Raw genomic sequence first — 24,363 nt, 5'->3', positions numbered from 1 at the left:
TCACTTATTACATGGCACACTTAGGCCTATTTATTTTTCTTTTTTTGAGAGGGGGGGTTCAGGGGCGCAAAAATTGTTGCTGCATACCCCTCTGACACGGGGTAGTTGCGCCCCTGGGTGCAGCCCATGTGTTTTGGTCTTTGTTATCAGTTTCCCCGCCACTTGTTTGTTACTAGGTTCCTGATTAGTCCTCACCTGTTCGTTGTTCTGTTGATTGCCATCCCTGTGTATTTAAGCCCTCAGTTTCTTCGGTCCTTTGTCTTGCGTTGATCTTTCTATTGTTAAGCTAGTGTGTTACTCTGTTCCTGTGTTAATTAAAACTCCTTTTGGATTATATATACACAGCAAGTGTGACACTAGTGTCTCTAGATAAAAAACATAAAATGTTTGAGAAATATCAATACAGTGCCTTCTTGCACACAGTGTAACACTTAAATGGCCTCCGAGCAGAGGAAAGATCTCTTGATGCACTAAATTATGTCAGTTATGAAACACGTTTAATCAGTAAAGCTTGGTTATTACTTTAAATTTGTTCATTATCAGGCCCAGATTAATCTGTTTACCAACCACAGAGGAGATTCCCATATGAATTTGAAAACTATAAATGATTCACCATTGTGCATGTTAATTATTGTCACTATATTGTACAGTCACATGTGTCTGTGTACACCACGGATTAATGTGTCTACATGTGTGTTTGCAGTACCTGCATGAGAATGGTGTAGTGCACAGAGACCTGAAACCTGAGAACCTGCTGTACGCCACATCAGCGCCAGATGCTCCGCTCAAAATAGGTAAGGCTCTCCATTCGCTTGATATGGGGAACTGCAGTTTGGCAAACCATCTCTTGTTGGTGAATTAGCTTGCAAACATACAACATGAACCTGTTGTGCATTAGAGAAACATTCACTGTAAGATTTAAAGGAAGAATAATCACTGAAATTATGTCATATTCAAATGTAGCTGTCACTGTTCATTTGTAATTCCTCACTCATAGTTTGGGTTAAGGATTTGAACTCATAAGCGGAAGTATTAAACTTCAGCATGTGACTTAATGTCATGAAAAGCGGTCCAGGTCAGGTTTTATCACAAAAGCAAACTTAATTTATTAATCCAAACTTATTGGAATGCAGAAAAAAATATTTCCATATACTAAGCACTATAAGCACGAGTATTTATTTATTTATTTATGAAAGAATGAAGCATTCTAATAAGGTAATTTGGTGCTTAGGAAAAAAATATATTTTTAGGATTCTTTGAGGAATAGAAACTTTAGTTCAAAAGAACAGCATTTATTTGAATTATTTTATGTAACAGTCTTCACGGTCACTTTATTGTTGATGCATTCTTGCTAAATTAAACTGTTAGCCTAATTTCTTTAAAAAAAAAAAAAAAAAGTCTTACTGACCAGTTGTATACATACACTCACCTAAAGGATTATTAGGAACACCTGTTCAATTTCTCATTAATGCAATTATCTAATCAACCAATCACATGGCAGTTGCTTCAATGCATTTAGTGGTGTGGTCCTGGTCAAGACAATCTCCTGAACTCCAAACTGAATGTCAGAATGGGAAAGAAAGGTGATTTAAGCAATTTTGAGCGTGGCGTGGTTGTTGGTGCCAGACGGGCCGGTCTGAGTATTTCACAATCTGCTCAATTACTGGGATTTTCACGCACAACCATTTCTAGGGTTTACAAAGAATGGTGTGAAAAGGGAAAAACATCCAGTATGCGGCAGTCCTGTGGGCGAAAATGCCTTGTTGATGCTAGAGGTCAGAGGAGACTGGGCCGACTGATTCAAGCTGATAGAAGAGCAACTTTGACTGAAATAACCACTCGTTACAACCGAGGTATGCAGCAAAGCATTTGTGCAGCCACAACACGCACAACCTTGAGGCAGATGGGCTACAACAGCAGAAGACCCCACCGGGTACCACTCATCTCCACTACAAATAGGAAAAAGAGGCTACAATTTGCAAGAGCTCACCAAAATTGGACAGTTGAAGACTGGAAAAATGTTGCCTGGTCTGATGAGTCTCGATTTCTGTTGAGACATTCAGATGGTAGAGTCAGAATTTGGCGTAAACAGAATGAGAACATGGATCCATCATGCCTTGTTACCACTGTGCAGGCTGGTGGTGGTGGTGTAATGGTGTGGGGGATGTTTTCTTGGCACACTTTAGGCCCCTTAGTGCCAATTGGGCATCGTTTAAATGCCACGGCCTACCTGAGCATTGTTTCTGACCATGTCCATCCCTTTATATACACATCCTCTGATGGCTACTTCCAGCATGATAATGCACCATGTCACAAAGCTCGAATCATTTCAAATTGGTTTCTTGAACATGCCAATGAGTTCACTGTACTAAAATGGCCCCCACAGTCACTAGATCTCAACCCAATAGAGCATATTTGGGATGTGGTGGAACGGGAGCTTCGTGCCCTGGATGTGCATCCCACAAATCTCCATCAACTGCAAGATGTTGTCCTATCAATATGGGCCAACATTTCTAAAGAATGCTTTCAGCACCTTTTTGAATCAATGCCACGTAGAATTAAGGCAGTTCTAAAGGCGAAAGGGGGCAAACACAGTATCAGTATGGTGTTCCTAATAATCCTTTAGGTGAGTGTATATATGTATTATATATATATATATATTCAAAGGTTTGTGGTCAGTAAGACATTTTTTTAAAGATATTTACATTTTTTATTAGAAAGAATGTATCAAGAATGCTTTATTGTATTCAATAATTTTAACACTAAGAATAAAAAAAAAACATTTGAGATAGATAGATAGATAGATAGATAGATAGATAGATAGATAGATAGATAGATAGATAGATTTTTTTGTTAATCTGTTTTTATTTGGTGTGATTTATCTTTACAGCAGATTTTGGTTTGTCGAAAATTGTAGACGATCAGGTAACAATGAAGACTGTGTGTGGGACTCCAGGCTATTGTGGTGAGTTCATTAAAGAGTGTTTTAACAGAGCACCATCTGTGGCTTATTTCCACATAGAGAATTACAGATTTTTTTTAAAATTCTTTTTACAGCATCAGTGCAGCAGAGCGTCTCCTCCCCCCTTTATTCTTTTCTTCTGATGTTCTTTCTTTCTCTTCCTCAGCTCCTGAGATTTTACGGGGATGTGCCTATGGCCCCGAGGTTGACATGTGGTCTGTGGGAGTTATCACGTACATTTTGTGAGTGGCACGGCATACTTGTCTAAAGTTATTCTCTCACAAGAATGCTCTGCTTAGTCATTCCATCTCTCTGTCATATCAATCACGAGAGGCTGGTTTTGTCTCAGATCAGCCTCACTGGTAAAAAGTGTGAAGCACGTTTTGAACTTTTGTGTGTAATTCTAGGAATTTGATATAAATTATTTTACAAAAAGTAAACTCTTTGTCAAAAACGTTTTAAAAATGTCATCATTTAGCCTACATGCTATTAAATCCATTTGACCCATTTGTAAGGAACCAGCTAGTTATGGTGCGTTCTATTATAGCCAACGAACCGACTCGGACCTCGATATGACGTCACGTCCACACTTCAAGCGTTCTATTATGTTTTGCGCGTCCGAGTCGGAGAAAAAAATGGACGCCACCCGGAAAGCTGTTGTAATGGTAGCACTGGCCGAGTACCAGGCGCTCCAAAATAAGTATGTGCTTCACCTGCAATGTTCAGGTGTTCACTTTATTTAATAATGAAAATGTGTTCAGGTGTTCACTTTATTTAATGTTTTTCATGTTAATCTTCTGTTAGCAACGTTAGTAATTGCACTCACAACAACCGATTCCCATACCTACAGGGGACGCAGTAATACGAGTGATTATATTTGTCATTTAAAATACCAAAGCGGTTCAAAAACAATGAAAACAATTCACTTACAATTCACACAGGGCGCAGCCATCTTGAATTCCGAAACGGAATTCTTGCTCGGTGTCCTCACGGTTGTCTGACGTCCGAGAGGAGAAATCCGAGGAAAGGGGGCGTGTTGCTAGGCAACGTCTGTCTTCCGATTCGGATCTCCGAGACGGATAAATAATAGAACGCACCATTATTCACTGAAAAACTCTGCCATAGCTCTCAAATTTAATCCTGAAAACAAATTTTTCTTATGTATTCCTATGAAATTCAAGTGAAATAGGCATTAATGTTTATACACTTTCTAACCACAGGGGATAATATTTAGATGTACTGTATACAAGACGATCTTAAAAAGTAGCACAAATTAGCAAAGTAGCTAGTACCTACATAAAGGTAGCGAAGTACCTATAAAGTTGCACAAATTAGAAAAAGAAAACTGCTCAGTTCCAGATTGAATATGTAAAATTTTTACTATTAAGACTGCACATACAGACATTAGTCTTGTAGTTTTAATTTTAATAAGTAGTAATTTAATTTGCAGTATTTCTCATGGTTTGTTTCTGTTTTGGGTGTCAGTTTCCATGTTTTTTCATTGTTTGATTATTGGTTGTACCTGTTCTCCATTTCATTGATTGTTTGGTTCTAAGCCCTGAGCTCAGGGGTGTATTCCAGAAAGCAAGGTTATCTTACCGTCAAACATACCCTGAGTAAGTTAATCCAACTTATGTATGTTAACGGTTAACACACCAGACATTCTCAACAGAGCGTTGAATCGACGAGTCACCATGGAAACGGACGCTAAGAAAAAGTGTACCATACTGCTAATTTCTTCTTCTTTTGTTAGATGCTAATTTATATACTTTTTTCAATCTTTTTGTTTAATAATCTGTAATCACAGTGAATAAGAACTATATAGTTTGTTTGGTGATAGTTATATAATAAAAACAAAGACTGATTAAACTAAATAACAGTCTGTGCTTGCAAAGATAACATGGCTGTAGACGTTTATTTTTTGTTTAGTCATTTTGCTTCCACATTGCTTGAAAGGTAAGATGTATATCATATCACATATGTATTTTATTATAGAAATACATTATAGCATAGAAAACGTCCTGTTGCAAAATAAACAAAAAACGTCTGAATGCAGATGAACGATGTGTGAGATGAGAATTATATAGGCTAGCTATATATATTATAATAAAATTAACATTACCTTGTTTTAATAGCACTTTATATATCGATATAACTTCCGGTATATATATATTTAATATTGTGTGCAATCTATCACGCCCACTGAAGCCTCATCATTCGGGCACGCATCGCATGCGCTGAACACCTCTGAAGTAAACTAACTCTGGTAAAGAACCTGCTCCGGAGCAGGTTATGTTCAGGTATAAGTTGCTATGGCTACTTACATACCCTGAAAGTTAACTTAAACATACTCGGGTATGTCACATAACCTGCTATCTGGAATATTTTGGAATGGCACTCACGTTAATTTGCAATGTTTATTAAATCTGGCCCGCCGCCCTTCGTATTTTCCATTCAAGATACATATATATATATATATATATATCTATTCATGTATCTATATATCTATTCAATATTTATAATACTATTATCATAATATTTATTATTTTCTGCATGCCTATATTGCATAAAAATACTAAGTAATATATATTATAGTATACACTACCAATAAAAAGTTTGGAATAATACGTTTTTTTTATAAAGAATTATCTTATGCTTACCATGGCTGCATTTATTTGCTTAAAAATACAGTAAAAACAGTAATATTGTAAAATATTATTACAGTTTAAAAGAACTGTTTTCCATTTTAATTTTAAAATTTAATCTATTCCTGTGATGGCGATCATTACTCCAGTCTTCAGTATCACATGATTATTTCTGAAATCATTTTAATATGCTGATTTGGTGCTCAAGAAACTTTTTTTATTATTATCAATGTTCTAAAAAGTTTTTGCCTCTTAATATTTTTTTTTTTTTGTGGAAACCATTATACATTACCATTCAAAAGTTTGGGGTAAGATTTTTTAAAGGAAATAAATATCTTTATTCAGCAAGGATGTATTCAATTGATAAAAAAATGACAGTATAGACGTTTATAATTTTAGAAAAGATTTCTATTTCAAATAAATGTTGTTCATTGAGCTTTTACGGTTTCCACAAATATATGAAGTAATATAAATGTAAATTATACAATTATATGATTGAGCACCAAATCAGCATATTGTCACGGAACACACACAGGAGGCTGAAAATCCAAATGCAGTAATTTTAATTTAAAGGGCAATCCAAACTCATAGTCATCCAGGCAGGGGTCAAAATCCAAAACAATCCAAACACGAACACAAGCACAAGCACAAGCACAAAACCAGCAACACGAAAGCAGACCAGGAAGTGGTGTGACATTATACAACGACTCCGTACACATACTAACACAGAAAGGGAATATATACACATATCTAACAAGACTAACACAGAACAGCTGGGAACAATGATTACGGGGAACAGCTGAGTGCAATGAACTGATGAGTGACAGTGACAGACAGAATGCTGGGAATTGAAGTCAAATGTGAAGGACACCGTGAGAACGAGGACCTCTAGTGATAAACAAGGGAACACCACCAAACACTGTGACATAACCCCCCCTCTACGGAGCGGCTACCATACGCTCCACGACAACACGACACAAGAGTTCAGGAGGGAGGTGGAACGGTGGAGGATCAGGGTGGGCCAGGTCCGTGAAGGGAGACAGGAACAAGGGGTGAGGGCTTAACCGGGGACCAGGGCAAAATAGAGAGTCCATCGGGCGGCCAGGGCGGTGAAGACCCCTCGGGCGGCCAGGGCGGTGAAGACCCCTCGGGCGGCCAGGGCGGTGAAGACCCCTCGGGCGGCCAGGGCGGTGAAGACCCCTCGGGCGGCCAGGGCGGTGAAGACCCCTCGGGCGGCCAGGGCGGTGAAGACCCCTCGGGCGGCCAGGGCGGTGAAGACCCCTCGGGCGGCCAGGGCGGAGACGTCCCCTCGGGCGGCCAGGGCGGAGACGTCCCCTCGGGCGGCCAGGGCGGAGACGTCCCCTCGGGCGGCCAGGGCGGAGCAGACAGTCCATCGGGCGGCCAGGGTGGATCCGGCTGTGCAGGCGGCCGGAACGGGGCAGGTCCTTCGGGCTGCCACGGCGGTGAAGACGCCTCAGGCGGCCACGGCGGAGACGACCAGGTCGACCACGGCACAGGAACGGAACCCGGCTCAGGAACAGCAACGGAACCCGGCTCAGGAACAGCAACGGACACCGGCTCAGGAACAGCAACGGACACCGACCCGGCGGCGGCCATCCTGTCTGGGGACACAGGAATAACGAACACAGGCATGTCCAGTATCCGAGCCAAACACTCAAAATAGTCGCTCAGTATACCCCCGGCTGCGAGAATGGGTATTTCCTGATCCGTCTCTGACTGGGCAGACGGGACGTGAACAGTCTCTGGCTGGGCAGACGTGACTTGAACAGTCTCTGGCTGGGCAGACGGGACGTGAACAGTCTCTGGCTGGGCAGACGTGACGTGAACAGTCTCTGGCCGGGCAGGCGTGACGTGAACAGTCTCTGGCCGGGCAGACGTGACTTGAACAGTCTCTGGCCGGGCAGACGTGACTTGAACAGTCTCTGGCCGGGCAGACGTGACTTGAACAGTCTCTGGCCGGGCAGACGTGACTTGAACAGTCTCTGGCCGGGCAGACGTGACTTGAACAGTCTCTGGCCGGGCAGACGTGACTTGAACAGTCTCTGGCCGGGCAGACGTGACTTGAACAGTCTCTGGCCGGGCAGACGTGACTTGAACAGTCTCTGGCCGGGCAGACGTGACTTGAACAGTCTCTGGCCGGGCAGACGTGACTTGAACAGTCTCTGGCCGGGCAGACGTGACTTGAACAGTCTCTGGCCGGGCAGACGTGACTTGAACAGTCTCTGGCCGGGCAGACGTGACTTGAACAGTCTCTGGCCGGGCAGACGTGACTTGAACAGTCTCTGGCCGGGCAGACGTGACTTGAACAGTCTCTGGCCGGGCAGACGTGACTTGAACAGTCTCTGGCCGGGCAGACGTGACTTGAACAGTCTCTGGCTGGGCAGACGTGACTTGAACAGTCTCTGGCTGGGCAGACGTGACTTGAACAGTCTCTGGCTGGGCAGACGTGACTTGAACAGTCTCTGGCTGGGCAGACGTGACTTGAACAGTCTCTGGCTGGGCAGACGGGACGTGAACAGTCTCTGGCTGGGCAGACGTGACGTGAACAGTCTCTGGCTGGGCAGACGTGACGTGAACAGTCTCTGGCTGGGCAGACGTGACGTGAACAGTCTCTGGCTGGGCAGACGGGACGTGAAACAGTCTCTGGCTGGGCAGACGTGACTTGAACAGTCTCTCGCTGGGCAGACGTGACGTGAACCGTCTCTCGCTGGGCAGACGGGACGTGAACCGTCTCTCGCTGGGCAGACGGGACGTGAACAGTCTCTCGCTGGGCAGACGGGACGTGAACAACCTCTGGCTGGGCAGACGGAACGTGAACAGTCTCTGGCTGGGCAGTCTCTGACTGGGCAGACGAAATGTGAACAGTCTCTGGCTGGGCAGACGAAATGTGAACAGTCTCTGGCTGGGCAGACGGAAGTCTCCTCCTCCTCCGTCCTTTCTGACGGATGTGTGCCGACTCTGCACTGGACGAAACCATCGACGAAGTCCCAGCGCTCGATGAGACCCGTGGTGAGGCTTCAGCTGTCCTGATCTCCTCGTGCCTTTGTGCACATCTAGAAAAGTATTCTAGTAAAGAGATTCCATTCTCTCTCTCTGCAGGAGAAAGTTCGCTACGTGGAATCCACATAGTGACTGGGGACGAGATCTTACAAAAAATAATAATAAAAAATGAAAATTACCGCTGGATTAAAGGGGGACGGAGTCGTTCTGTCACGGAACACACACAGGAGGCTGAAAATCCAAATGCAGTAATTTTAATTTAAAGGGCAATCCAAACTCATAGTCATCCAGGCAGGGGTCAAAATCCAAAACAATCCAAGCACAAGCACAAGCACAAGCACAAGCACAAGCACAAGCACAAGCACAAGCACAAGCACAAGCACAAGCACAAGCACAAAACCAGCAACACGAAAGCAGACCAGGAAGTGGTGTGACATTATACAACGACTCCGTACACATACTAACACAGAAAGGGAATATATACACATATCTAACAAGACTAACACAGAACAGCTGGGAACAATGATTACGAGGAACAGCTGAGTGCAATGAACTGATGAGTGACAGTGACAGACAGAATGCTGGGAATTGAAGTCAAATGTGAAGGACACCGTGAGAACGAGGACCTCTAGTGATAAACAAGGGAACACCACCAAACACTGTGACACATATTAGATTGATTTCTGAAGGATCATGTGACACTTAAACCTTAAGTAATGGCTGCAGAAAATTCTGCTTTGCCAGCACAGAAATAAATTACATTTTAAAATACATTAAACTGTTAAAAGTTATTTTAAATTGTAAATATATTTTACAATATTACTGAATTTGATATTGTTTTACAGTATTTTGAAGAGGTTGCTGTTAAATCTAGTATTGTTAAACATTGTTTCTGTTTTTGTTCTATCTATAGGTTATGTGGTTTTGAACCCTTTTTTGATGACAGAGGAGACCAGTACATGTTTAAACGCATCCTGAACTGTGAATATGAATTTGTCTCCCCCTGGTGGGACAATGTGTCTCTCAATGCCAAGGACCTTGTGAGTAAATCTCAATATATATATAAAATCATTATAAACCTCTAAAAAATCCAAATATTTTAGGTATACAAACAGCACACACACAGAGGAACATTTATTGATGTCTTTTAAGTTATTTTTTATACTTTAAAATAGTAAATGTTCAGTTCTAATGAATGATCTGTGTTTGCCCCTGAAATAAACGCACACCTGTGAGTGCACATCAGTTCAATTCTATTTCAGTACATTATTACACTACATTTATCCTAATGGAACTATATCACTTTGTGGAGGAATTATATGAGTAATTGATTATTATTGTTAAGAAAAGGATTTTTAAGTAAAACATTAGTTTTGTAATTTTGTTGTTACTGCCAGTTCATTAAATCTGTTACATGTTGTGCCTAACAACACCTCTTAACCAGTAAATCACTATAATACACACACAAGATATATTATATATTTATGTTGCAAAATAATATGTTAATTTTTTTTACATATTCAAATACTGCATTCCTTCATATGGTACAGTGTGCATATTTTAAATTTAACTAGTCTGAAACGTAATAACTTTCATTCTAAACAACTTTTTTAGTTTTCTTGGTTACACTTTATTTTTAAGGTTCCCTTGTTACAGTAATATTAATTAACTACATGTACTATAGGGTTAAGGTTAGGATTAGGGTTTGGTTTAGGGTTAGTTGCATGTAATTATGCATAATTTACTGTTATTACTACAGTAAGTACATGTAACAAGGACACTGTCAAATAAAGTGCTACCATTTTCTTTCATGATAGGCAAATAAAAATGTGGTGGGGTGGTGTTAGCCAAGAATTTTTTTCTTTCTTTTTTTGGAATTCCACTTATAATAAATGTCCCCATTACCTGACAGATATCACTGAAATACAGTAGGTGTCCTGAAATATCACACATCTCTGTGACCGATCTACACTCTTAAAGTCCCACTGTAGTCAATAATGTTATCCCTTAAAACTCCCCAAAATGACATATTTAAGCGTTTTTTCCTTGAAAAAAATGCATCATGCCTTAAAATAGCTTGAATGTAACTCTACACCCTTGCCTCATTTAGTATGCGCGGTCTAATGAATATGCAAATTACCCCCGCCTCCACTCACTCGCACCAGCTCAGAGATCCACCCGTTGACGATCACATGTTGACATGATTGGTTTCAAGGTAGTTTGTGACGTCAGAAAAACCAGCGATTTCAAACTGCGTTTTTGAGACTGTCTTTGGTTCACTGCAGTTTTAAGGAGAAAATACTCCGCAATGGTGTTGGCTTATAAATTTGCACATGGTTTGTCTCAAAGCAGATTAAAAACACCACATAGACATGCAAACAACATTAAAATCTTAATTTTCACCACAGAGGGATTTAACAATTAAGGCAGTGATGCCATAGAAGAATTTTGGGTTCCACAAAGAACCTTACTGGACAACCTTACTTATATCTCCTTTTGTGAAGAACATTTTAATGAACATTTTCCATTAAATACCCTTTTGTGCAATGATTTTTTCAAATCCACATTTGAAACCTCAAAGTGTTGCTGAAAGTGTTACTGAAAGTGTAACTTGTCTTTCTTGGCTCCATAGGTGAAGAAACTGATTGTCCAGGATCCAAAGAAACGGCTGACGACGCAGCAGGCGCTGCAGCACCCCTGGGTGACTGGAAAGGCGGTTAACTTCACCCATATGGACACTGCTCAGAAGAAACTCCTGGAGTTCAATGCTCGAAGAAAACTCAAGGTTTGAGGCTTTTGGCTCAATGACGCATTTTTATGAAGGTTTTAACCCGGTAAAGCCATACATTAGGCATATTTGATATGCAAAATTCTAAGGCCTCGAAATTATCAAAATGATCAAGAATTTGCCCAAAAACCTGTTCTACACAATCTAATACATGCCTTCTGGCATCTGATTAATTTTGATTTATATTTGATTGATAATTAGTTTATATTTTTCTGCAAGTAAAAGTCCTTTAAGTACAGTGCTTAGCATAAGTGAATACACCCATGCTAAAAATCATCTTTTGGAAATTGATCTTAATGCCCTAATTAAAAAAAATGAGGAAAAATCAAACTTTCTTTGTGAATGAATAATGTTTCGTAAATAAATAAATGTTCTTCCTTAAAATACAGGGGGCATAAGTCAGGACACCCCTATGTTAAATTCCTATATTATGATTTTTATTTTTAAAGGCCAGTTATTTCATGGATCCAGGATCCTATGCATCCTTATAAAGTTCCCTTGGCCTTTGGAAGTAAGATAGCCCCACATCATTACATACCCTTCACCATACCTTGAGATTGGCATGGTTTTATTTCAGTTAGCCTAATAGCTGGTCTGATTTGCATTGAAAGATGATCTTATTGAAAGAACCCCATGCCAATCTCTAGGTATGTGATGATGTGGGGCTATTTTAATTCCAAAGGCCAAGGGAACTTTATCAGGATGCATAGTATCCTGGATCCATGAAATAACTGGCATCTGTGAATACACATCATGGGCCCTATCTTGCACTCGGCGCAAATGACTTTGTACACTGACGCATGTATCATTCCTATTTTGCACCCGCGCAAAGCGGGCTTTTCCCTCCACAGACACACGTCGGTTAACTAAGAAATACACTTGCGCTCCCCGGGGCGGTTCAGCGCAAAGAGGAGGCGTGTTCCGGCGCAAACTTTCCCTCATGCTATTTTGCTGTTCTATAAAACAAATGCGCCACTGACCAGAAAAAACCTAGTCTAAAGTCAGTGGCGCGTTGCGCGTTGTTCATTATGCTATTTTAAGGGCGCATGATAGATAGATAGATAGATAGATAGATAGATAGATAGATAGATAGATAGATAGATAGATAGATAGATAGATAGATAGATAGATAGACAGACAATTTATTATAAAAGTATACATGTAGCTTACACATTTACCCAAATTATCATACGCCTGTTTAACAGAAGTTAATTTGGGTGGGTTTCTCCATCCCCAATGTCACTTCTCTGTGTTTTACGGCCCTGACGAAAACGTTGCTCTCCTCGGCTATGAACCGCTCCTGGCGCGCGCCTGGCAAATCCGCCGTTATAATGGGAATCCGCTTTAGAACAAGCGCGCCTGCTCTTAAAGGGAATGTGAGATGGCGCTCTGATTGGTTTATTTCACGTTACGCCCAAACCACACCTATGAATAATGAAGCTACTTCAGACCAACCCCTTTTAGATTTGCGCCAGGCGTAAGAGGCATTTATCCCGCCGGGAAAATAGCAACAGCGCCGGGATCCGCCCACAAAGTTACTTGCGCTTTGCGCTTTGACACTTGCGTTTCAGATCGTTAAAATAGGGCCCCATGTGTATTCACTTATGCTAGCTAAGCACTGTATGTCCACCTTCCGTCCATGCTGAGACATTTTGAAAACTGAGCTTTTTGAAAACGCTTTACCAAGTGGATAAATTTGAAAACAGCGTTTTCGTGTTGTAGTGTGGACTGTGAAAACGGAGGTATTAGAAAACGATGAATCATGTTTAATCATGTGATGCATATTAAACCAATAGATATCTATGTTTATACCGATATCGTGCCTGTTATGTGCTATTCACTTTCACACGGTTGCTAAAGATATGTTACTTTGTTATGTTACTTTCATATCGCCGTCCTGCAAAGATGATAGAAAATTTACTCGCAAACATGAGATCAGTTGCGTTTTTGACCAAACATATAATGGTGACTGAGTGCGATCTGGATGCATCAGTGAATGGTGAGATATTTTGCTAAATAAAATGATCCTGTCAGAAGAAGAGCGTGAGAACTTTATTATGTGTGTTCCGTCTGTATCATCTCAGTGAGCTTTTGTGAGGGTTTACGCATGCACAGTAACTTGATTTTTGCGTTTTCTGGCGTTTCAGTGTGGATGAGAAACCTTTGGAAAACGCTAGTGTGGACGGAGAGCGTTTTGAAACGAAAATGCCGTTTTCAAATGTATCCGGATTAAAGGCAGGGTAGGCAGAAATCCCCAAAAATACTTTTTTCCAAATTTGTTTAAACTGTCTTTATATATCAATGCATAATTAAAATGTAAGTAATCTGGAAAAGAAATGATAAAAATCGAGTGTCTGTAGTCCTCTCAGGACTGCAATAAACACAGCTCATTATTCCATTAACTCCCACCCCCTCCCTTCTCGGCTCCTTCCAAAGCCACGCCCCCAAAACACATGAACGCGTGATCCCGGCCGTTCGCTCAGCTGGAAGAGTCGGATGCGTTTACCAGCGCCGAGCAGAGAGGAGTCGACACCAAAGTTACACTGTCATAGCTAAGCCAGTGTAACGTTAGTTATGCTACGTAACGTTAGGTAGCTATATTAGGTGTGCTAGTGATACATGCTTCATGAAAAAATAAATGCCATCAAAATGAAAACAGCGAGATTACCTGTCCAGCAGAAATAATGCCATCATGGAGTCACTTTTCAGCCCCTTGAGATCCCTCAGTTGTCGCCACCGCTGGAAAGCCACGCCGATATTGACTCTCGTATGATTTCTTGATTTATCCAATTACTTTTTGTTCATAGCCTTTTCAAATACTGTCTTCCTTTTTTTAACTTGTTTGACTTCGCTGCCTGTATATGCATGTACTGAGCATTTTGACTGTTCTTTCTCTGCCATAATTGTTATTACTAGCTTCCGTGCCTCTTCAAACGGGTGCGCGCATTTGGGCTGCTCCTGTATCAGCAGAGGTGGTATCCATGGTAGCAAGGGGGAGTGACAGAGTCGCCCCAGCCAATATTTTCTTTCGCCCCGAATGGAATAATGAGCTGTGTTTATTGCAGTCCTGAGAGGACTACAGACACTCGATTTTTATCATTTCTTTTCCAGATTACTTACATTTTAATTATGCATTGATATATAAAGGCAGTTTAAACAAATTTGGAAAAAAGTATTTTTGGGGATTTCTGCCTACCCTGCCTTTAATGTAGACGTAGCCTAAGAGGGATGACAGGCCATGGTGGAGCCAAGGTGAAGCTGATGGGTTGACGGGGCGAGGTGGAATCCGGGGCTCGGAGGCTTGAGGTCAACGAAGGAGAAGCCGAAGGGACTAATTTATATACTAACGCAGACCAATGAAAGGAAACGAGAAATAGGTGTTGCGAATTAATCAAACAATGAATCGCCATAAAAACTAATGCATACTGTACATAGGTACAGAACAGGAAACAAAACCAACCAAGAATACAACTAAACAAAACTCAGACAACACATGACTACAGATCAGATCAGATTCCTGAAACATCTTCTTTGTTTTTTCTTTTTTTTTCAATCTCTTTGAATAATCTCTACATTCAAATGAATGTGGACTGAACTGGATATGACTTCAATGAATCCAAACTGTGGTAATGTTTTTGTATTAAGACAACAAAGAACAACTTTGTATTGTAGTACAGAGATTGCTTAAGTGCATTTATTCAGGAACCAAAATCGCAAGCAATAAAGTCAAAATTCATGTTTGGATTTATTACAGTTGATCGCTGAGAAGATTTTCTCACAGATTTAGTTTTAATGTTTGAGTAACTTTTCCTTTAATAATCATAACTAATTATTAAAGGCCCACTGAAGTGCCTTGGAACACGCAGCTTTGTATGATGCGTTGACGTAATTTCCACTGAAACAGGAAGCTAAGGCGGGACATATTGAATGGCTCCTCCCCCTTTTTAAATAGCCAATAGCATTTAGTTTACCTTACAGACTGCAATTCGTACTTGACAGCACAATGGAAGCGAATCCGAACGCTGATGATACATTGGATTCAATAGTAGAGGTGTGAATAAATTCTAGCCATTTCATTCTTAACAACGTACAGTTGGAAAACGGAATAAAACTCGAGCGTTTGAGCAACCGAACACACATCTCCAACCCATATTGCTCCGTGACGTGTCAAAGGTCGCATTGGCCAGGTATTTATAGCATAGGGGGCGGGACGCTTTAGATTCTAGAGAGTAATTGATTGGACAGAAGATGTGATGAGAACCTGACGTCCGCGGTGATGTCATAAAAATCCGAGATCCATTTTAGCGGAAGTGAGAGACTATAACTTTTGAATGCTTATATCTCCTAAATGCGAATTTTCTCATTGTTTTAGAACACACCGGCTTATTCATAACCTAACATATTCATACTAAAAGCTAAAAAACTTACATTTTGATTTCAGGGGCCCTTAATTTTTGAGCAAAATATTTGTAAAATATCAGTTTAAACATTACCTTGCAGCATAATGTGCTTAAATATAAAAGTAATCAAATTCTAAACACAATGCACACCTCTATGTTTCCACAGGCAGCGGTCAAAGCGGTGGTAGCTTCATCTCGACTGGGCAGCGCAGGAAGCCACGGCAACCCAGACGGCAACAAAACCAACTGCAGCCCCTCCTCCGTCAAAGAGAAGACAGCAGAGGATCAGCCAGACACTGAACAGCCTCAGATTCAGAATGAAGTCTCTTAGATCTCCTCAGAGCCTCACTGGAACTCAAACTTCTTCCCTTCATGAAAGGAACATGTTGCTTTTTGCAGTGGGCCTCTTAAAGGACAGAAACGACGGGCTTTTGTTTGGTTCTTCTGCATGCGGACTGTTTGTCTATAGAAACGTCCCACATTGTGACTCAGCCAGTTGCCATATCACGCCAACATTTGATATGTCCGTAAATTCGGATTTTGTACAGTGAATGAGCATCATTGGATGGTAATGAGAAGAACCAAATCTACTGTATATCAGTAAATATTTATGTCATCATGCTTTTGCTGAGATAATTGCCAAATTATCATAGTACTTTCAAGGGCATATGTTGCTTTTTAGTTGTATTAATCACATTTGTGCTGCATTCAATTAAAATAATCATTTTATTTGTTGAGGTTTTTTACATAATATTGGTCACTGGTAGAAAGATGCGGATATTGAACTGAACCTTTACATACTGCAAGCTTCAACTGAATGCCTTATAACATGTTTTTATATTTCCTAAGTTATTTCAAAGTTATTTAATATTTTAGAAATACTACTAAACAGTTTATTTTAAACTTAGAAAACAAGTATATTGTGCTTTGTTTAAATAAAGAGATGGTGATTTTTTTCTTTTTTCTTTACTGGTCTAAATCTGTTGAGACAGGATATATATATCTAACACAAAAATTGCAATGAAAAACACTCCCTTGTGCCAAAATGGTCTTTATTTGAAGTACACTTTCACCATCTCATTTAAAGTCCTGCTTATTTAGGCATGTCCCTTTAAAATAAATCAAAACTATCAGGTTTATATCTAAATGACTTACTGGCAATAGACTTCCTCAGAATCCAGTGCTTTACCAAGGAATCTGTGTTTTGGTTTTAAAACGCACAGAAGAGCATGGAGGAGTTTTGATCCTATTCAATATTCTTTAACGCATGCTTGTAATGTACGGTACGAGGGAATGCTGTTTCATAATCTGATAATCACATGTAAGGAATGTAATGTGGATATACAGGGGTTCATGTTTTGCATGTAGGAATGTTTATCTTAACTGCTGCAATTGTCTTTTTAAATGCACTGTATTTTACAGATAAAACTCGCTGTCTAATTAACAGAATGATATTGGAGGCCATTTGACGGTCACTTTGTACATGACACTAGTGTGTCAACTTTGTTTATCTGCCTGTTTCTATGTCTAAGGACTCAAAAATGCCAATAAGATAGCACTGTATATTACTTGCAGAAATAAAGAATACAAAAGTAAAGAAATAAAGAATACAAAACGAATCTAGTTGGAATCCCTTTTTAAGTTCTGAATGATTCATGTATGTAGCTTGTTGATCTAATACTCTATACCCAGGGGTTTTAACCAGAGTACTCCAGTGGATCTTTCCAGTGTTGGGGGGTAAACGCATTACAAGTAACGTGAGTTACATAATTAGATTACTTTTTTCAAGTAACTAGTTAAGTAATGCATTACTTTTAAATTTACAATAAAATATCTAAGTTACTTTTTCAAATCAGTAACGCAAGTCACTTTGTTTTTCCATTAATTGACTGAGACCTCTCCTGTCCCTATGTTGAGAGAAATCAGGAGTAAGTGCAGGTGTGTTGTGTGCACTGTGTGAACATGATTGTAGTTCTAGACTAAATGTGAGCATGCATTTACTCATTTTACTTGCAAATGAATAAAAAACTGAACTGCGAACTTAGAATATTACTCAGACCTGCAACAATTTAATGTTAAATAATACAAATACTTTGTGTATTTAATCTCACTTTATGAACCAATGTCTTTGCTGGTGACCTTTGATGACCCTCATATTCAAAAATGACTTATACATACACAGATAAACATCACATTTGTGTTTCATTGGCTACATCTGAAATCGCATACTTCCCTGCTATATAGTAGGCGAAAAAACAGTGTATGTGACAAAAGTATGTCCGAATTCACAGTACTCTTAAAATAGTACGCAAAAAGTACCCTTATGATACGACGGACACTTTACTATCCCATGAGGCCACGGGAGAGGATTATTTTTTTTTTTTTTTTTTTTTATTAATGCCAAGGTATCAAAAATACAAGTAGCCTACAACAATGTACAAATTACATACAACGAAATAATGAAAGCAATACAGCATACATATATACACTCATCGGCCACTTTATTAGGTACCCCATGCTAGTAACGGGTTGGACCCCCTTTTGCCTTCAGAACTGCCTCAATTCTTCGTGGCATAGATTCAACAAGGTGCTGGAAGCATTCCTCAGGGAGTTTGGTCCATATTGACATGATGGCATCACACAGTTGCCGCAGATTTGTCGGCTGCACATCCATGATGCGAATCTCCCGTTCCACCACATCCCAAAGATGCTCTATTGGGTTGAGATCTGGTGACTGTGGAGGCCATTTTAGTACAGTGAACTCATTGTCATGTTCAAGAAACCAATTTGAAATGATTAGAGCTTTGTGACATGGTGGAAGTAGCCATCAGAGGATGGGTACATGGTGGCCATAAAGGGATGGACATGGTCAGAAACAATGCTCAGGTAGGCCGTGGCATTTAAACGATGCCCAATTGGCACTAAGGGGCCTAAAGTGTGCCAGGAAAACATCCCCCACACCATTACACCACCACCACCAGCCTGCACAGTGGTAACAAGGCATGATGGTTCCATGTTCTCATTCTGTTTACGCCAAATTCTGACTCTAACATCTGAATGTCTCAACAGAAATCGAGACTCATCAGACCAGGCAACATTTTTCCAGTCTTCAACTGTTCAATTTTGGTGAGCTCTTGCAAATTGTAGCCTCTTTTTCCTATTTGTAGTGGAGATGAGTGGTACCCGGTGGAGTCTTCTGCTGTTGTAGCCCATCCGCCTCAAGGTTGTGCGTGTTGTGGCTTCACAAATGCTTTGCTGCATACCTCGGTTGTAACGAGTGGTTATTTCAGTCACTGTTGCCCTTCTATCAGCTCGAACCAGTCTGGCCATTCTCCTCTGACCTCTGGCATCAACAAGGCATTTCCGCCCACAGAACTGCCGCTCACTGGATGTTTTTTCTTTTTCGGACCATTCTCTGTAAACCCTAGAGATGGTTGTGCGTGAAAATCCCAGTAGATTAGCAGTTTCTGAAATACTCAGACCAGCCCTTCTGGCACCAACAATCATGCCACGTTCAAAGTCACTCAAATCACCTTTCTTCCCCATACTGATGCTCGGTTTGAACTGCAGGAGATTGTCTTGACCATGTCTACATGCCTAAATGCACTGAGTTGCCGCCATGTGATTGGCTGCTTAGAAATTAAGTGTTAACGAGCAGTTGGACAGGTGTACCTAATAAAGTGGCCGGTGAGTGTATATATAGCCTGTATGTATCCTCATACAAAAAAAATAAAATAAAAAACAGAAACTAATGCTTTAATAAAATTAATTAAAAAGTTTAAACAAGTTTATGGTCTTGAGAGCTTTAAGATTCTTAGATGATGAAATGCTTTGGATGTATTGTTGGACCTCTCTTCTAAAAACAATAAATAAGGTATTCTGCTGAGTAAATTTACTACAGTGAATGTGAAATTTTGCAAGGAACAATATAATAGATTAATAATAAAATACTCATTAAATTTAGCTTTTCGTATATTAAAGAAGCCAAACAGTACATTAAAGAGAAAGGAAAAATCCGGAAGCACATTGCGTTTAATAAAATGAGAAAATTCAACCCAAAATTATGAATGGCAGTGAAGCGACGTAACTGACGCTGCAGGTCACATGATAATAACAACATGGTGAATCTAGTCCAGATTACATTTAAACTACACACACTCATACTATATAGATAGAACATAATGTTTTTAGCGGTCGTGGAGTAATTACTTGTTCAAAATAGAGAGTATACGATTTCGGACGCAGCCTTTTTTTGTTGTTGTTTATTGCATAAGAGTTTTGAACTTTCCTCTTTCCTGTTTTCCTGGTTCCTTTTGCACAGGATTGAATTTGCATTTCCTTCAGCCTGAGGCTTATTGATTTCACTTTTATTGTAAAAGGGTCCTCCTTACACACGGTAAAAAATGATGTGATCAATAAGTTATGGCAACTTGTTTTACATCGCTTTAACTCATCAAAATAAGTTAAGCAATTTTCTACTTTTTTATCAGTTAAGCAGGATTCAACTCATTTTAATGTAATTTAAATTGAAATGACTTAACCTGTTAACTGTCACCCCCCTTTTTTTGAATAGACATGAAAATGCACATTTCGAACATAAATGGTTGTAATTCAAGAATGCTTTGGAATATAGACGTAAGATTGGTCTTGTTTTAAAGAAGATATTTGGCAGATTTATGTAGAAGTGAAATAAATTAAGAAAGTGAAACAGAAAAAAAGTTATAGAAGTTTGAGTTTATGGAAATGTACAATGTAAAAAAAAAAAATTATTAATATTTTATATAAAATATATATTTTCAAAACCTGGGCTACTCTCAAACTGCAGAAAAATCTAAGCCAATAATATGAACAAGTTGTGTTTCAAATTTTAGGTTGATATCTCAAAAAATGAGCTTTCAGTAAGATTTTGTTTGGGCGCAGTACCAAACTTTTTCACTAGGTCACAACCAGACTCCATTACTGCCCATATAAGGGCGCCCCCATTTCCATATGTGTTTTGAGTGATATGAACCATTATTTCCACAATTTTCAGTAGAGATCCTATTCAGAAGTAGTATGGGAAGTTTGGCAGATTTTGATATGAATTCAACCTCTAATAAACACATACAAAGAACACGCATGTGCGTCATAGCTCGCTGCCACATCACAAATGGTGAATTTATAATTTTTTTCTTTATATTTAAAACATTTTCAGACCTTTTTTTTCTAAAATAATTGAATGGATGCTATCTTTTGAACTCTTGGTATGAAAACAAACTAGGTTTCTAAAAAAAAATGCATGATTTTTCATGTTCATTGCTATTTCAAAATAAAGGTCTGAACACGCCTTAGGAGTATGAAAATATTCTTGTTCCAAATTGATAAATTACGGCTCCTCTGTAATTTATTTTGAAAATCAATCACCAAATATGGAAACTAGAGGTTGTAAGCTTTCAAATGATATATAGTTTGTCAATATTACTTAAGGTTTTCACTAAGATATTCTTGTTTTAAAAATATAATGGCAAACGTCCCACCTGTGGGACGGAAGTTGATTGTAAATATTTAAAAAATAAAAAAACAAACAAGCAAGCCCAGCCTATAGGTGAGAAAAAAGTAGCGCAAAATAACGTTATGCATTACCTTCTATAAAAAGTAAAGTTACTTTTTTAGGGGGTCACGCAAAATTGTTATGGATTACTTTCAAAAACAACTTTCCCCCAACACTGGCTCTTACTGTATATTTTCATGACATAAGTTTCTAACAAGTTGCTAACTTTCTAACTAATGATCTATTAAGCATTATGTAATGTAGTGAAGTCAGTTGTTGTTCAAAAATTAATAATCATATAATAATGATGTTCGTAAGTTAAACATTTATAAGAAGGTGTAAGGTGTTACAGAGAAATGTGGACAGAGAGCCTGAGTTGGAGGGTCTTTGGGTCTGTAAAGGTTAAAGTCCACTGCTACATGCACCAGTACCATGGTACCACGGCAGCTCAATTGTGTCATTGTAACATGCAACTGACACAACTGATATAGGAATGTGTTATCATGACAATATATATATATACATAAGTATTATGGTATTTGAAATCTAACATCATCACGGTACCATGGGCAGGTAAAAACATTATAAAAAGAAGAAGAAAAAAGCCATTTTATTGCCATTCCTAAACTGGTGTTTAAAAAATATATTTTCCATATGCATGTATTCATATGCATAACACATTTTTTTTGAAGATTGTGTATTTTTTATTTGTATTGATTAGTTCATTATTTTTTGTTATTTTATTTATTTTTTAATTAACGATTATTTAAACACTATTAATAGAAAATATTTTTCATTCATTTATTATATTTTTTTCTATATTTTACAGTTTCAATCTACAGTGGCCACAAAAATCAAAGCACATAAGCAGCACATATAAATGTCTGTAAACAAATGATACTACACCTTTTCTATGACTACTTTTTAGGCACAACGTAACCCACGCAGCTTGTAATGTAATCTTTTTATCTTCTTATTTTTCCTTTGTAGGCCTATAATAAATTTGCCTAATTCTTCACACCATATTTAGTCTTTCTGCCAACCTAGCACTCGAAGGCCCGTTTATATAGTCCAATGTAAAAGTTCATTCTACAGGCCCCAAAAATTGAAGCACACAAAATGTCAAAAAAATCTGTAAGCAAATGATGCCAGACCTTTTTTCAAAACTTTAACCTCACATTTCAGAGATATTTTTTGCAATGACTTTTAATCAGCTGTTGATTCATTTTTTATTTAGTTCTCATCAACTTCATACAGTCCAAACGTCAAGTGTCCAAAAGCGTTTTTACTATAATATATATATATATACAATAGAGAGAGAGAGAGAGATTTATTTTATTTATTAAAAAGATATATATTTATATATATATATAATATATATAATATATTTAGCTACAGTAGAGGGCGTTAGTCAACACTAACAGAAACCCATTCAACAGCTACACGAGTTTACCGCCTGTTACCGCCCTTCAAACACCACAGAAGAAGAAGCAGATGAGTCCTGCGCCCCCTGCTGGCAGACCTCGCCCGCACCCGGTCCATCTCTCACACACACATTCGCTTGATGACAGACGGGGAGGGGGAAGCGGAGAGAAGTAAGCCCCGGATCCATCTTCAAGAGAGAAAATAGGAAAGAAAGACCGCGTCCCACTTTTATTTCGTTTTTAGCGGCACCTTTCCGACTCATAGACGTTAGGGAGCCCGAGGAGGGGCTGTGTCACTGTCTGTAGGATGTCCCGACATGAAGGTAGGTGCGAAGAAACAGCCGATCGCTGCGTCGTTGGCTTGAATTGTAGGCCAGTGCTGACCCGCGGGTTGCCATGTTTTCAATTCAAATGCACTGGGAAAGACTCATCATGGCGGCCGCCGTGAATTTTGCAACCTTTTATGTACTTACACCGCATCGTTAGCGCTAAGGGCGTTTTCCTGAAGCCGCTTGGTGTGATATTGAGCTGGGCCTGTGTGCTAGGCCGGGCCTTCTGCGGCTCCCTCAGCCGCGGGAGTGAGTGCGAGTGTGTTCCCGCAGGTAGTCCGTGGAGAGGTCAGGGCTTCGGTTGGGCCTGTTTTAGGAAACTTAATTTTAAAGCTTTCTGCTGTAAGTTACCCAGCACTGCTAGAATGACGACCGAAGGCCAGTACTCAGCTGGTTAAGCGGTTGTAGAGCTCAGTCAGACCGCCCTGGAGCTCATGTTAGGGAGTATGTGTGTGTGAGAGCCGTCTTGAGTCATGTCATGTTTCAGGCCAGCACAAGTGAATGACTTGCACGTCTGGATTTAGCATTAGCTGGTGTCAGTGAAGCCATAGCTGTGATTGCTTACGAATATTACTCTATTATTTCTGGAAACACGTTTATATTTCTAGCTCCTTTTGTGTAGACATTCAGTATTTAGTCAAACCAGTATGTTTGGATACAAGGAAGAGATTCAGCATTAAAGTTATGGCTTGATCATGTGGCTTCAGACACATTTGTCCTGCTAAAAGTCGACAGAGCCTCAATGAGGGCTGTCAGTGCAGCGATATTTCGAAAATTTATAACATGCAAATGACGTTACATTGAAATATCGGTTTGGGTCTGATATAGAATTTATGCTGTAAGCATAGGTCATTGCCACTGTATTAGCTTACTCTTTTGGATATGGTGGTACCATGGTAATACCATATTTTTGGACATTCCACAGTACAATGGTGCATGTTTTTGGACATGTACCGTTAGTTCCTCCACATTGCTTTTTGTAATGGTAATTTTAAAGGGAAAAAAACTTGTCATGTTTTGTGTGCTGCTTTTTATTTTTACTTGTATTAAAACTGGGTATGTATGGTATTACCAAAATACATTATTTATATACTATATGGTACTTCAAAGAATACTTTGATAGTTTATGTCCAAAAAACACCACAGTATTCCCTACATATCAGTTTATAGTACATTTTATTATTCTTATTATTTTTTTCGATGAATCGAACCGAAATCTTAGTAACTCAATGTGAGTTATTTGAAGTATAATCTGTTCAGACAT

General features: G+C 39.4%; 2 protein-coding genes across 4 annotated transcripts in view; both read left to right on the top strand.

The window, feature by feature from the left end:
- The window catches only part of camk4 (calcium/calmodulin-dependent protein kinase IV), a 72,834-nt gene extending 56,053 nt beyond the window's left edge, over positions 1-16,781 (top strand). Inside the window, exons 7-12 of the mRNA XM_056265475.1 lie at positions 704-794; positions 2,891-2,965; positions 3,129-3,204; positions 9,542-9,668; positions 11,261-11,413; positions 15,983-16,781. Coding sequence (XP_056121450.1) covers positions 704-794; positions 2,891-2,965; positions 3,129-3,204; positions 9,542-9,668; positions 11,261-11,413; positions 15,983-16,147 — 687 coding nt within the window. The 3' untranslated portion in view covers positions 16,148-16,781. The remainder of the gene's footprint in view (positions 1-703; positions 795-2,890; positions 2,966-3,128; positions 3,205-9,541; positions 9,669-11,260; positions 11,414-15,982) is intronic.
- Positions 16,782-22,887: 6,106 nt separating this feature from the next.
- The window catches only part of kcmf1 (potassium channel modulatory factor 1), a 37,458-nt gene continuing 35,982 nt past the window's right edge, over positions 22,888-24,363 (top strand). For 2 of the 3 annotated variants that reach the window (XR_008808434.1, XM_056265468.1), the window contains exon 1: positions 22,889-23,093. Coding sequence is in view for 1 of the 3 variants with exons in the window: in XM_056265468.1 (XP_056121443.1) it covers positions 23,078-23,093 (16 nt within the window). In the remaining 2 variants the exon portion in view is untranslated. Of the gene's footprint in view, positions 23,094-24,363 lie in introns of all 3 variants that reach the window. The other variant, XR_008808436.1, reaches the window with a different exon arrangement.

Source organism: Rhinichthys klamathensis, unplaced genomic scaffold, assembly GCF_029890125.1.
Source record: "Rhinichthys klamathensis goyatoka isolate OS25496 unplaced genomic scaffold, OSU_Roscu_1.1 h1tg000234l_1, whole genome shotgun sequence".
Taxonomy (NCBI): domain Eukaryota; kingdom Metazoa; phylum Chordata; class Actinopteri; order Cypriniformes; family Leuciscidae; genus Rhinichthys; species Rhinichthys klamathensis.
The sequence above is the reverse complement of the archived record's forward strand: the minus strand, read 5'-3'. Positions and strand labels throughout refer to the sequence as shown.